General features: G+C 39.3%; 1 protein-coding gene across 1 annotated transcript; it reads left to right on the top strand.

The window, feature by feature from the left end:
• The first annotated feature begins 3,324 nt into the window (after positions 1–3,324).
• On the top strand, positions 3,325–7,393 carry LOC119766532 (mucin-4-like). The gene is made up of 4 exons (XM_038251210.1): positions 3,325–3,957; positions 4,018–6,885; positions 6,952–7,100; positions 7,158–7,393. The coding sequence occupies exons 1-4, from the start codon at positions 3,480–3,482 to the stop codon at positions 7,224–7,226; spliced, it is 3,564 nt and encodes a 1,187-aa protein (XP_038107138.1). The 5' UTR covers positions 3,325–3,479; the 3' UTR covers positions 7,227–7,393.
• Positions 7,394–15,742: the final 8,349 nt, after the last annotated feature.

The raw sequence follows: 15,742 nt of genomic DNA, 5'->3' as shown, positions 1-15,742 counted from the left end.
ACGTCACAGCTCAACGGGGTTGTCGCGAGTTGTGTACACACTGTTTCAAAGTTACTCAAGTTTGGGTGAAGAAGTTTAAAAAATTCTAGCAATCAAACAAAACAAATCAGTAATCCAATATTTTGAACTTAATTTAAAAATCAATTTTAAACACTTTGTTTAAGTACAAAAAGTCATTTTGCTCAGAAAAATAGTCATAATCGTTTTGATAAATCAGGGGTGCCCAACATGTTGGCCCTTTGGGCCTGATCTAGTTTTTAGTTTTTAGTCATGATCATTTTACACCCTTACTAGTATCCCACTTTTTCATACGATTTTATGAGTTCAGGTACTACAACCATAAAAATGGTTATATGGGTTGAACTGGGTTGAAAGAGCTACACTGTAACTCTGGAGTTTTTTTTTAAAGGTCCAATAAACCAAATTTCCAGTTTTTGCTTTTTGGGTGTTTTTGAAACCGCCTTGAGTCAGGGGTATTGAAAAACACCCAAAAAGCAAAAACTGAAAATTTTGTTTATTGGACCTTTTCAAAAAAAAAACTCCAGAACTGAAAATCACACTTTGCTGAGTTCGTTTTTTATACGGTTTTTTCAGTTCGACTGCGATTACACAAAAAATGTATGGGAAGTAGGATATTGAACTCAGAAAATCATGATTTTTGGTTAGGGTGTAGTTTTAGTTTCTATTTTTCTTTCTGTGGGGTATAAACAGTAAATAACGCACTTCTGCGCACTTCCCTTTAAACTTAATTTGCAAGTACTTTATTCATCGCAAATTCTAGGCTGATTTTGCTGATTTTACCTATCAAATTAAAGTAAGTAGTAAGTACACACAAAGAAAAAAAAAACTCTAAATTTAAAAAGATCGCTCGTTGGATTAAAAGTTTGCGTTGGTGAATATTCGTAGAAAGTTCAAACTTTTTAATTTAAAAGTTGAAAAGTTTTTGATACTACCATGCATTTATGGAACAAAACCATTGTATCGTTAAAAGTTTTTTTACTTTTGATTGGAAAAGAAACCTTTTATGGCAAAATAAACTACATTCAATACTACAGTGATAATTTCAGAAAAATGAGCTTGATTTTTATATTTATTTTTAAAAGTTTAAAACAGCATGCTAAAAAAACACTTGTTTTTTGCTAAATGTTGGCCAACATCATAGTCCAAGCTGTACCGATTCTCACGGTACGCCACCGGTCACTTCCGAAGACCCCAGTCAAGCTCTATATTTTAACGAATAGATTGCAAACAGGGATGGAATAATCGCAAAACTATCAATTTCGCTTGCGAACTTTCTTCACCCGCGAAAGAGATCTCGCAAAAAGAAAATCGCTCCCGAAATTCTTCAAAAAAAAATCAATCTGCTAATGATTTTTTGTGAATTACCTTGTCAGCACCACTTAAAATCATTTATTTCACTTTGTTTACACACATTGCCCATCTACAAAATGTGACAGATCATTTTTCGAAGTGTGACGTTACACTTATAGGCGTAATAGTGAAAACGATGTTCCACCGAATAATCAAGATGATTTTTTTAGATTCCTTTTATCCAGCCCGGGAGCATGTTGACATCTCCCATACAAACTGAGCGTACCCCGTTTTGTGGGCCCAGTGGGCCTAAGATGGCGGTGTTCGATATTATCTAGCCAAATTTTTGAAAATGGCGAATAGTTTAATTAAACATAGTTTTTGCCTTGTTTTGGTTTAAAACGACAAAATAAGCATTATGGAATCATTTTCTTTAAAAACTTGTTTAGAGATAAGCCACGTTCAAATATTAGTCTAGAACTGTTGAAGTGAGCGTGCCACAAAAGCCGTCACGAAAAAAAAAGTTTGCTATGCAAATTTTGAGTTGCGTATTTGATGGGCGTACTCTGACGAGGCCCACTTGCCATCTGTCGGTGTATACGCGCAACTCACGAAAACTGTCATGTTAGGGGACGGTTGCTTTTATCGGTCTTTCGTGCGCTAGAGAGGAAAGTGATGCACCCTTCGGATTTTTTCTCTTGATGGATTTCCGAAGATTTTCTTTTGATGATGATTATTCCATCGCTGATGGCAACAGATTATCAGCAGAGCAACTTTTATTTTATATTTTATCAAAATTTCCAATTTCCAACTCAATGGTTAATTCTTCCGTATGATGGAAACGTATGGTAGCCGATTGCTCAAATCCTTCGATTTTTTTGTTTCATGGTAGACTATTTTGTTTTCCAATCTTCTCATTTTTATTTTTTCACTTTTGCTTCCTTCTAAAACTCAGTTTAAATAGTTAGTTTTCCGACACATTTATCTTTATTCTATATTTTGCCATTATCGCCATAATCTATGCACTTTTTTATATCTTTTCAGATTTCTCTTGCCAGGATCAACCAAACTCCTTCACGGGTGGAAACCAATGGAGTTTGACCGGATATTAAAAAAAAATTGTAAACACTAAAATTTATTGGCTGATGCACGAAGTGATTTGTTTACCTTTTTTGATACCCTTCGCAAACGTCAAACCATACAAAATTTCTGGCGGATCTTTTCCGGGAGAGATCCGGAAAATGATCCGGCAGCAATTTGTATTGATTTGACGTTTGCTTAGGGTACGGAAAACTTTGGTTATGTTCTGCTTGCAAAAACAATTGTATATAGACGTATCCAGTTTGAAATGGCTGCTAGGTGGCCAATGGTGTTAGAAATGACAGCATCCATGTATTTGAATATGGGAGCTCAGGAAAACTCAATTTTTAAGCAATAAAATGATTATTTATGATAAAAGTATTGATTGATTAGGTGCACAAAATGTGTCTAGAATATTATTAAAATAAAAACTGTTCAAAAAATGTGCAATTGAGATAAGTACACCATTCGATTCAGCAGGAATTTTGGGCACCAAAAATATATAGTTTTCATATGTTAAGTGTTTTATTTTAGAAGAAAATTAACAAAAAGTATGAAAATCGAGACATTTAGTATGGGAGCTGTCAAATCTCTCACCATCAAAAAGCAGCGTTGAGCTTTCGCTGGATTTGTCTATTGTATTTAAATGATATCGAGAAATTAAAAGTGAGAGTGTGTGGGTGCAACATGGAGTTAAACTTTTCGAAGTGCCATGGTAAACTTCACAACAACTTCACAGAAAGTTTAACTCCATGTTGCAGATTTGACATCTCGATAGGTTTTTGGCGCTACTGCTTTGGTGGCTTTTCCTACCGAATAAACAATCAATCAATCAATTCTAACCTTCTGCTTTTGAATGCCTTGGCACAAAACCTTTCCGTCATCAGGCTGCGGCATTCCGTTTGCTGCTTAACTTTTGTTTGTTTACACGCATCAAAAACAGTTGCTGCAGCTGTCACACTTTCCAACGGAATTTCGCGTTCGTTGCCCGTGGAAGCAAACAACAACAGCTTTTTTTTCAGCTTGATCGTCGTCGTTTGAGTTTCGGTTGCCTTATGTAAGAAAAGTGTCCTCTAGCCGCCGTCAGAATGGCCAACATTTCCGGCAACGCCCGGATAACGGACCAGATAATGGATTATTACGTGCGCCACGGCCAGAACCGCGACCTGGAGCGGTTCCTGCGGCTGCGAGCGGCCAGCACGACGCGATCTTCGAGCGACGGAAGTTTGCCCGGGCTGGAGGAGTTGGACCGGCGGGAGCGGGTGGCGGAAAAAGTCGGGCGGTCGATGGAGAATTTGAGTACGATGAGGGGTGAGGAACAGGGAAAGGAGAAAGGGAAGTCGAGGGAGCGGTTGGATGCTTCTGGGGGGAGTGGCAAGTCGTCCTGTGTGAAGAGTCCGGCGAAGGTGGAAGCTGCGCCGGAGGTGGTGGTGAAGGAGGTGAAGAGTGAGAAGAAGTCGGGCAGGAATTTCAACTTTAATTTGGAGTCGGTGATTGAGATTAAGCTACCGCAGGCGCCGCCGGTGCAACCGGCCATGCTGGTCTCGCCGAGGCAGGCAATTTTAGGTGTGATTTAAATTTGGTTTGTTGATTTTTACTTGAATTAAATGGGAATGTATCTTTTAGGTTCGGCACCTGGCCCAGCGATTCACGAGATTAGTTCGGCGGCGACGCAAACCATGCCGGAGGCTCGTTCCGTTGAGCAGCAAACGGAGGAACCGATTCGTCCGGTGCTAAAACCGAGCAATTTAAATCCTGCCGAGGAGACGATTGAAACAACGAGGGACATTTCGCCGTCCAGTAGTGTGGCTTCGGCGAAACAGAAGCTGGAGTGGGACTCCCTCGGGGACATTGGATACGATTCCAACGAAAAGTTTTACTTTTGTGGAGCGTCCGATTTAAACGAGACTGAGAAGCGCTGCCTGCAGAAGTACTTTGCCAAGAAGGGGTTGAACTTTGACGAGAAGATCGTCGTGGTTAAAAATGTTCCGTCGAAAAAGGTTGAGGTGGAAGAGCCAAAAGAGACGCCAAAGGTGGACGCACCAAGAAAGTGGCAAAACGTTTACCAAAAGTACAAGGAAAAATACCCAAATCCATCGGAGATATCGCTCAGTTTGATGAACCCGGATGCTCAAAGTACTCCAAAGGTCGTAGGGTCGAAAGAGGTGCCTCTACGACCGGTGAAATCAACCCAAACCAGCCTCGTGAAGATCCTCACCAAAGGAATTCAAGCAGCACAATCAATCGATACGACCAGCAAGCAAGTTGGAACATCTCCCCAAAAGTCGCTCTCTTCCATAAGTAACAAAACCCCCTCCGTCGTGGAACCCACCACCGACCAAGCCGACGTGGCCGACAGTTTTGAGTTCTTTTCGTCTCCCCCGAGTATCAACGAAAGCAACCAAGTCCATCAATCCTCAACCGGATCCACATTGAAAACTTCCCCGGAAGTGACTTCATCAACCTCATCCTCTTCCGCAATGCAACAGTCAACCGGAGGGGAGTACAACTTTGACGACGAACTTCGCCTCGGCATGACGCTGTACAACACGATTTACGAGTCGCCGAGCTTGCCCGCGCGCGTCAAGCAAAGTTTGATCGATAAGATATTCCGCAAGATGGTGAAGAACGACCCGCGGGGGCGCACGAAGGAGCAGCTGTTGGAGTATTGTGGGAAGGTAAAGCGGGACGAAGGGAAGGTGCTTGAGGGCATGAGTGGCGTCGAGGAGGTGGCTAGTAGTGGCAGTTCTAGGACGTCCGAAAGGGGAGGGAAGGAGAGAGCGGACACACCTGTTGTTGCTGTTGAAGAAGTTGTAGAGGAAGAGAAGTCACGGGCGTCAACAGAGGGTGAGAGAGATGGTAAGAGTCAGGAAATTTCAGATCCAATCGTGAAGAACTTCCAGGAACTGAGCATCAAAAGTAACGAAGGCCGCAATCCTGCAACTTCCCTCACCTCGTCCCAGCCCACGCTGTCCTCATCGCGCCCAGACTCGTCCAAAGGAACCGCAAAGCACCGCTCGCAATTCTCACTGCCAAAATCTTCCCTGTCCGACGGTGTTCGATCCAGCGATCAGCGAATCCGCAAAGCCATGACCGACTACCTGCGACCGATGACCCGCTCCGAGGTGGACTACGCCAATCAACAGGATTTGCGACGAAGTCGCGAAACGGTCAGTGCTCCGACGACGACAACTTCAAGTGGAGATCGCATCTTTGCGCTGTTCCAAAAGGAGAAGCAAACGCAGCTGTTGAAGGTCGACAAGAAGATTGAACACCTGAAGGCGATCAAACTGCTGCTGCTGGAGGAGCAGCAAGCGGTTCGGGAGATTCGGGGCGGTACGGGCACGACGGTTCCGGTTCAGGAGAAGTTCCGGAAGCCGTTGGCTCCGCCAACATCGGAGGAAAAGGAAAATATTTACGAAAATACTCAACGCCGGGTTCGGAGTTCGGCCAGCGCTCCCGTTTATACATCGGTTCACGGCGACACACCCAGCGCGGATTCGAAAAATGAAACGGAATATTCAACCGAGTCGGAATCGGCTTGGAATTCGCACTACCACCTGAAAAAGATGATCCAGAACCGGTCAAAACTGGAAACACCAACATCAGACGAAAGCATTGCAACGTTCATCAAAGCAAGAAAGGACAAGTTTATCGAAAACTACGAACGACATCGCAAGCGATCGATGCTCGACGATCAGCAGCATCTGTACACGAAACCGTACAGCGGACGCCAAAGCAAACAGGACCACTACTCGCGGCTAGACGAAAAGTACAGCGTACGAAAGCTTGCCAAGCCCCCAAGTATCGACGTGTTCATCTCCTCCGACTCCATGTCGATTCCTGCAGCCAACACCCTCACAAACACCACAACCCACCAATATGACATCAAGTCAACCCGATCCTCGCCAGAAAGCCTCACTACCAACGCCAAACCCGCCGGCACTCAAACCACCAGCTCAATCCTCCGAACCAAACCGATCTTCGAGTCCCAACCCAAAACTTCTACCGCCGTGCAGGTTCCGTCCGCAGCCGGATGTCACTGCGCGTGCGATTGTCCCTGCCGCCACCGTCAGCAGCAGCCACAACCAACCAAACACACCGAAATCGTCGACGGAACGCACCGCAAACAGGACAAACAACAGCAGACCAAGCCCAGCTCAATCGCGTACGTGATCACGTTCCAGGGCGGCGATACAAAGCGACAGCTTCGAGATCCCGAAAAAGACCAAGTCTACCGGACCAGCTCAACCGACACGAGCAGCAAAACAAACGACGACCCCGATCAGCTGGAGCTGCTTCCGTTGAAGGAGCAGTTTCGGCGGGCCAGACCGAGCACGCTGTCGCGGCTGAAGGAGCGTCAAAAGTGTGTCAACGAACTGCACAAACTGCGCTCGGAGCGAAACAAGCAGCGCAAGAAGTTGCTTCTGCTAACGTCGGATGATTCGCTGCGGAGGTGCGATGTGAAGCAGCGGTTGCCGCCGCCACCACTTGGTGAGAATCCCGACTAATTTCTCTCTAAATCGCATTCTAATCTTGCATTCTGTTTATTCGTATCAGCTCAAACGCGCATCTTCTCGTCGAAGGCGATCCGCGAAAACACGCGTCGCCAGGTGAAGAACCTGCCGGAGGTGCTGCGCAAAAAGGAGATCGAGAAGATTAACAATCTCAAGCGGAAAAATCTCATCCTCAGGGATAAGTTTAACAAGGTACCTTTAACAAAAATAAAATCTCACAACCTTGCTAATCAACTCGCAATTTTGCAGAATCTCCAACGGAAAGTTCTCCACGGGCACGTGGACTTGTCCAACAGTGTGCGCGTCATGCAGGATTGAAGCATCGTTACCTGCCGCCTCGCTGTGCCTTCGAATAGTACCTAAACACAATGTTACACGTCACTCCGGAGTGTGCCGAACCGCGAATGTGTTCGTTGTTATAATTTTACCTGCTTTTAATCGTATTAAATTGAAGTTTTATTCAATAAATGAAGTTGGTAGTCTCACGGTGTGTTTTTTAGAACAAACTAATGATAAAAAAACGGTATGTCTGATATTTGGCACCGTGAAAGAAGACCTCTTTCCCGACATTTTGCGGGGTATACCGAAATATTTCGTCGGGGGTCTAGAGCAACTTTTTTTTTTGAAGATTATTTTTCGATTTATTTCAAAAAATTCAAAGAAAATCGGTGCTTTCATGTTAATATTACTCAAATTTCTTATGAATATGCCTTGGGGACTTTAATCAACCATATTTGACCTCCAATAAAAAAAATCGAACCGGATTTACCAGATTTCTAGCTTTCTTTGAAATTACCCCAAAATCCAAGCTGGAAACCTCGCTACGACCGAAAATAAATCTTTTCTTTGTACAATTTGTCATGCACATACAGCAACACATTGCCCAGATACCAATTTGAGCATTAAACAATGCAAAACATAGATTATTTATTTAATAAGCTCTTATTACCCAATAGGTTCCGGAAATTATTTCTTCAATCCTCTGCCACATTACACCATTACATTTTAGAATCAATCACATTGTAGAAAACAGTTTTCTGAACAAGTTCCATAAAAAAGTATCCGTTTTTGTTCAATATAAGCAGAGATATGCCCAATAGGGTGTAAGGGGTCGTGCATAAACCACGTGGTCTCCTTAGGGGGGGGGGGAGGGGGTCCGAAATCCGACCGAAAAAAACCATGAAAAGCCATGGGGGGGAGGGGGGGGGGGGTCGACGGCTGACCACGTGGCCTTTATAAAAAAATCTTTTCTTAAAAAAAAAACAAAAAAATACGCGCTTTGAATTCAACCAAACAATTATTGTGTTTAAAATTATTACTTATATTTCAATGTCATAATATTTTCCAATTCAATATTGAATTATGTATATATCAATACTTTGAGCCTGTAATTGAATGTACACTTTTTAATACTCATGTAACTACGTTTTGCAAAAGTTTAAAAGCTGTTAAAAAATAAAGAGACAATATCCAAAGTTAATATCAAAATGCGTACCAAAATGCAAACACAATTTCATTTTTTTGTTGATGGTATCAAGTAGCTAAAAATGTGCTTGCAAATTTGCATTGAAAGTAGATGTAGTCTTCGATAGTTCTATTTTGGAACAACTTAAAAAATAAATATTGCTGACAATTTTATAAGATTTTCGTAACAAGGCAAAAAACTAAATATGTATTATAAATGAAGTGTCTAAAAATGATTCTCTGCGAAAAAAAATGAAAAACTCAGATCTTAGCTAATTACCGTAGCTGGTCCTATAAGTGATCGAAGAATCTTAATCGAAAGATTTCCTTTTGAAACTTAAAACAAACTCAAGATATCTTGTATCTCCTCTCTCATGCAATATTTTTTTAAGTTCAAAGAAACTAAAAACCCCAATTTCAGGATTATCGCGCAAAATTTCAGTTTCACTACCTCATTTGCAAGTGAAACGTCTAACATTAAAAAACAACCAGTAACGAAAAAACGAACGATACATACTTTAAGATTCACCAAAAAATTTGATGAATATTTTGATATAAAATATATTCCTTTTTTCATGGGTTACACTATTCGGATTGTTATATTACATAACATTTCATAAAATACACGTTTACTATCCATCGTCAAAGTTGTAGGTATTTTTTTATGTTAATAGGGACCATCTATTGAGCCAAAGAGAAACATGGGCAAACATTTTAGATTTTAGAGAAAAAACGAGCTTCAAGCAAACATTGTTTTTGTTTCTCAATTAATTTGAAGATAAAAAAATAGGGGCCAAAGGTGCCCTTTCCTAAAATATTAGTTTTTCTTTAAGCTGAGAAAATATACTATACCCTCAACTTCATATTTGAGATAAAACCACTCAAATATATAGACACATTAAAATAATTTAAGTTTTAAAGAGTCACTTAATTTTCAAATGCCAATATCAATTTGTGAAATAAATTTCAATACAATGCCGTCAAGATCAACATAAATAAAATTCATTAAAAAAAGATGGAACGGTACTTTCAACTCGCTGGTTCTCGGGCCATTTTTTTGAGTGAATTATAAGGATGTCTAGATGATCCTTAAACTTTGCAGAACTCGATATGATCAAATCTGTAATTTATGCGATCAAAACGTCGTTCCAACTTTTGTTTGCTCTAGTAAAAAAAAATCGCCCGAAAATCCGCGGAGACAAGCCCGAAAACCTGTGAGTTGAAGTTACCGTTCCAACGTTTTAGGGAGGCTTTGGCATCCGTGGGACATGCGTTGGGCGTCCCAGTGTTAATAATTTCAAAGATATTGAAAAGATTGAAAAATTAACTTATTTTTTTTGTATTTATTTTGAGGTAATATCTCCAACCAAAAGTTGGATCAAAAATCTTAAATCGTAGATAATTGCCTATTTAAACAACTGAAAAAAATGTAAAATAATAAATAAATTTTAGCTTAATCTTTTTTAAATTTATCAAAACACGTAGTCGATAGCAAAATCAATTTAAAGTAAGAGTAAGACTTAAACAATTTGGATGTCCATGACTAAAAGAATGATTTTTAGTGCGTTGTCTACCAATTTTCCAAAGACACGAAATCGATTTTCGAGCAATTCTATACAAAATCGGTCTTTATTCTTAAATTTTAATTTTTTGATTTTTTTTTTAATCCGTCTGAAACCTTTTTTGGTGCCCAAGCCATTTTGCATCATTAGTTTGTCCATATAGTTTTCCATACAAATTTGGCAGCAATGAAAATTAAAAAAATCTGTATCTTTTTTAAGAAATTTTTGATCGATTTGGTGTCTTCGGCAAAGTTGTAGGTATGGATAAGGACTACACTGAAAAAAATGGTAAATGGTAATTTACTTTGCTGATTTTTAATTTAACTTTTTGTCTCTAAAACACGATTTGCAAAAAAAAACACTATTTTTATTTTTTTTAAATTTTGCCAACATTTCAGAAATTTTCAGAACGGGCAAAAAATCGTTGTTCGAGTTATGAATTTTTGAATCAATACTGATTAAAAAAAAATCGAAGTATTGACCGCAACTTAATTTCAATTTTATTTTTCGATGTAAAATCGAATTTGCAATCTAAAAGTACATTAGTAAAATTTTCATAAAGTGCACCGTTTTCAAGTTATAGCTATTTTTAGGTAACTTTTTTAAAATTAGTTGCAGTTATTAATTTAAAAATATTTTTGAAATGCTGAGAAAATTCTTTGTTGCCTTGTTGCTAAGATATTGCCATGCAAAGATTTTAAAACAGAAAAATGGATGTTTACTACTCAAACAACCCATAATTTTCTTCTGTCGATATCTCAGCAACTAATGGTGCGATTTTCAATGTTTATGAATAAAACTTTCGTGAAATTTTCCGATCTTTTCGAAATCAATATTTTCAAAAAAAGTAATACTAACATTTCAAAAGGTCGTAATATTGAATGTTTGTCCCTGTCTCTGATTCTTGTATGGAGAAAAAAATTAAACAGCTCGACTTTTTTGGACACACTGAATCATTGGAATCAATCATGCTTAATTAAAAAGAAAAGTTGCTTTAGTTTGGATTTTTATGAATGTTTGGAATAAAATAAATATTAACTAGGAGCTGTCATAACTAGATATTTTCCTTAAAATAAAATGAAATTATTTTTTTCCTGAAACAAAACTTTTCTATTTAATTAATTTCGATTTTAAGAAAATATTTTAAAGCGCATTAAAAAATCGCAAATCGCATTAAAGCGCAAATTAAATCATGAATGCTGTTTATATATCAAAATAGCTTTAATTCTTAAAGCACATTTATTCTGGATGCAATTAATTGCACTGCAATTCCATAATTTTGAATACATATGTTTTACTAAGTTGCTTGTTTTGTTGAGAGTATTTTTTACTTTCTATACCATTTCAATAAATTGTTATACTGTTATTATTTACCTTAAACTTTGTGATATCATACTTTTTTCACACTTTTAAGTGAATTTCAGTTTTTTTTATATATTATTAAATTGGTTTTAATGGTGTTGTTTTCTGTTTGACCCAATGTCACCCTCTCTAAAGGGTGAGTTTGAGTTAATTTTAAAACGATTGGAATTTATGAACGGTGTGATTATACTAGCCATATTCTGGGAAAATGTTGGTAAATTCAGGAGCATTCCCCAACAAAATTTATTTCGATATAATTTGAAATGTTTTTATTGTATTAAAATAACAACAGTCATATCGTTTTTGACCAAAGTCACCACCACTGACGGTACATCATTTGTGGATAAACATTTTTGAAATCTATACTTATTTTGTTTTTTTAAAGATTTTTCACCTGGGAGGAAAAAGCCACGTGGCCATATAGGGGGTTTGCGTGAAACCACGAAAAACCATGAGGGGGGAGGGGGGGTCAAAATTTCTCCAAAAAAAGGCCACGTGGTTTATGCACGACCCCTAATATCAAAATCGATTTTCCAGTACAGCGTTAAGGACCCCAAAAGGAACTATTCCTTTTGGGGTCCTTAACAACTCCCCAAAGTTTGGGAACGATTGGTTTAGTCCTCACTTTGCGCAAAGCGATTCAATTTTCCATACAAATTTGTATGGGAAAAATCATTTTTTTGAATTTTAATATTTTAAAAATCCAAGTTTCACGCTATAATAAAACCGGATTTCATATTCGGATGCTCCGGAATAGAGTTATCTACGTGCGCATGTATTGCGTGTACGTACACGAAGGATTTTTAGGTTAAAATTTGTACCCGCCAGCAAAAACAAATGGTGAGCTAGTGTGCGTGAGATTGGGCTTAGATAACTCTATGCGCTCTATAACTACTATAGAGTTATCTAAGCCCGAGCTCACGCACACTAACACCCCATTTGTTTTGCTGGCGGGTACAAAATTTAACCTCAATCTTTTTCGTGTACGTACACGCAATACATGCGCACGTAGATAACTCTATAACGTTATATACTATAGCGGTGTATGCACTTCGGAAGGAATCGGTCAAGAAAAATTTCAAATGGGCAGCAGCGGCAGCGAAAGCAAGCCAGAGAGGGTGATGAAAAGCCCCAAGAAATCGCTCCCTCTCCTTTGTTCTGCTGTTCGTAAAGCTGTTTCTTGACCCCTTTCCTTCCAATCTGCGTACTAGCCTTATAACGTTAGATTTTATAGTAAATGTGATTCCCGAGTAAAAAGTGACAGTTCGTCACTTTTTAGTTTGACTTTGTCAAACCAAAAAAGTGTCAAACGCAAAAGTGACCAACCACCGGGGGTTGAGTGTATAAGCATGCATGACATTCTGATTTGCATGGCGTCTCGAGCATACTTTGTTTATACAGTCCAGACTTGATTATCCGAAGTCCCCACCATTCCCTTGTGGACCACAAATCAGTGAGGTACTCCTCGATATTAGCTCCTGAAAAGTGCTAAAAAGTGCAAAAAATGCCTCAGGGCAAGAAAAAGAGGCGGTCCTCACCAGCAGGATCGGCAGATTTGAAGAAGCTGCAGAATGCCGAAGCGCTACCTGCAAAGCCAGGCAGTTTGAGCAAGGACGCTCAAAATTCGTCTGGAACCCAGTTCGCTACCCTCCCTGTGGACGTGAGCGAGAATGAAGAATTTGAACGACGGGAAAAGTTGCCACCCATTTTTGTGAAAACATCGTCATCGGATTCGGTGCGAAAGTGGTTGACCGGATTTATCAAATCTGGTGCTTTACGAGCTTCCATTCGCTTGTGTGCTGATGGGCTCAAAATTCTGCTACCTACCAGAAAGGATTACAACTACGTTCGGGATTTCCTGAACAACACAAAGATTGAATACTACAGCCATGACGATACAGGTAAACGCCCCATGAAACAGGTCCTCCGAGGCCTGTACGACATGGATGTGAGTGTGCTGAAAGAAGAGCTCAAAACTCTTAAGTTGAACGTGATCGAAGTCTTTAAGATGTCGAGACACAACAAGGACATCAAGTATCGTGATCAACTGTACCTGGTTCATTTCGAGAAAGGATCGACAACGCCGTCTGAGCTGAAGGCAGTTCGGGCAATTTCCAACATCTTCGTGACTTGGGAACGTTATCGTCCAGTGCACCGTGACGTGACGCAATGTTCGAACTGCTTGCAGTTTGGACATGGTGGAAGGAATTGTTTCATCAAAAGTCGTTGTGCAACCTGCGGAGGTGAGCACAAAACTCAAGCTTGCAAGACAATCAGCGAGAACATCGAAGCCAAATGCTTCAATTGCGGTGGCGACCATTCGACCAAGAATCGAAGCTGCCCAAAACGAGATGAGTTTGTAAAAATTCGGCAGCAAGCGACAACGAGGCACCGACCACATCGTCGCAAAACACCACCTTTTTAGTTTTAAGTAAGGATTAGTTGTTAAAGTTGTTCTTTTTTTACCCAAATGTATAAATTTTTCGAAAATATTTAGATAGAGCCGGAGAATTTGTACGGTTCGCGCCTTGTACATATTGCATGAAATTACTGGATGGCTGATTGGCACTGATGTCCACTGATCGAGGCAGCCTTCTTTGTGTGATTATTCAACCATTTCCGTGGGGAGAGAGGGGCATCGTTGCAGCCGAATAATCTTTTCTTTTCCTTCCGCTTTTCTTGCAGGTCTGTTCTAATAAGTTAAATGCTTAAACTCATGTTAAAAGTACAAAGTTTCTAATCTAATTTAATCAAATCCTAGCGCAGCCAATCTTTCGAAGGGGTGCCTACCAGACGTGCATCGGCACTCAATATCACTTCACCACATTTTGAGATGATTGCCTTCGTAAACCGGCAGAGTGAATCTTTGCTCACTGTGCATCTAAAAAAGCTTTAGTTCGATGCTTTTAATAATCGTTGTTCACTATGCAATTTGGATTAGCAAAAAATTAATAGTGATTTTAATATCACAAAATTTCAAGTGCTAAATGTGCTATTAAGCACTCAAATAGCACTTCATCACTAAAACTAGGGAATAAGTGAAGATAAAGGTTTCGGTCGTTCAGAACCTCATAGTGCATTGCAAAAAACATACTTTAGGCACAAAACAAATTGATTTGGTGCCTTTTCCATGCCATGGCCCTAGAAAAACTGTCAAGTGCTATTGAGTGCCGATGCACGTCTGGTGCCTACCCTTTTTCTTGTCATTCATCAACATTTGTAGTGCGTAATTGCATTAGAATGCATTGAAACATCACAAACGTGAAAGCGGCCAGGTCTACTACATAAAGTTCACCGCAGCGATGGTAAAGTAATTGATTGTATACTAGGGTGCCCAGAAAAAATGACCCCCTGCTCCACAAGCGAAAAAGGGTTTTTTGGATTATTTTAAGCATCTGTGTAAATTTTGAGCGAAATTGGATGAGATTAACCCATTGATACCCGAGCCTAAAGTTGGCGAAAAAAATGTTTTTCATACAAAAATGACTTTTTTAAAGCGCTAATAACTTTTCAGGATCGAGTTTTACAGCTTTGGTGTGTTCTACAAAGTTGTAGAGCATTAAATTTTCAATAAGAATCTCACTTTTGGAAATATTTGGATGGAAGTAGCGCCCCATGCAGACCAAACCGTAAGAATCTTGGGTTTTCCATACATTTTTTCGATTTTCCCATACAAACTTCACCTCCGAGTATCAATGGGTAAATGATGACCGATTTTGCTCATATTTGGCCCAGAGTCCTAAAATAGGTCAAGGAAAAATATTCAGCTTGTGGAGCGAGGTTTTGAAAAAAAATCCCATATTCTGGGCACCCTATTGTATACTCATATATATTAACATTTAGAAATTATATGAATTGATACAATCTTACATTGAAAATATAAATGACAAAAAAATGTTTACATTGTCATTGGTGGCATTATCTGCTGCCAATCTTTAAATGAGGGACACTTCCATTTATTCAGTAGGGGAGAGTGGGGAGACTTGATCCCTAGCCTGTATCTCGTCAGCATGTGGGTAAAACATTTAGCTTTGTTCTAGAAAGATGTGTGAAATTGACTAAAACTCATTGTAGAAAACAAAGAAAAATATTAAAAAAAAGTTTAGATTGAGTTACACACATTTTTCTAAGAAGTGCTGCAAAAAACTTCCAAGAGATCTTTTTTCTTTGTTTTGATAAGTATAGAAAACACTCAAAAATTATTCAAAAAAATATTTTTTATGCATGAATTGTTTGATAAACATATCAACTCCAAAACCCTTACGCATTTGACGTTAAAATTATCCTCATACTATTTTTACAATCAATTGTTTAAAAAAGTGCGTTTAGGGAGACTTGATCCCTGCATTTTTACATTCACTGGAATCAGCCTCAAGATTAAATAATTGGGCTGGGGTTTCGAACATTGTTTCCTTTAGTATAGTTGCACATAACTTACTGCAGTTT

The sequence above is a fragment of the Culex quinquefasciatus genome, chromosome 1 (assembly GCF_015732765.1).
Source record: "Culex quinquefasciatus strain JHB chromosome 1, VPISU_Cqui_1.0_pri_paternal, whole genome shotgun sequence".
Classification (NCBI taxonomy): Eukaryota; Metazoa; Arthropoda; class Insecta; order Diptera; family Culicidae; genus Culex; species Culex quinquefasciatus.
Note: the sequence above shows the minus strand (reverse complement) of the source record. Positions and strands in the feature narration are given on the sequence as shown.

Excerpts from the sequence above, each read along its gene's own strand:
- LOC119766532 (XM_038251210.1), top strand. The coding sequence starts at position 3,480 with ATGGCCAACATTTCCGGCAACGCCCGGATAACGGACCAGATAATGGAT. Across the intron at positions 3,958-4,017 it reads GCCGAGGCAGGCAATTTTAG|GTTCGGCACCTGGCCCAGCG; the intron begins GTGTGATTTAAA and ends TGTATCTTTTAG. Across the intron at positions 7,101-7,157 it reads TCAGGGATAAGTTTAACAAG|AATCTCCAACGGAAAGTTCT; the intron begins GTACCTTTAACA and ends GCAATTTTGCAG.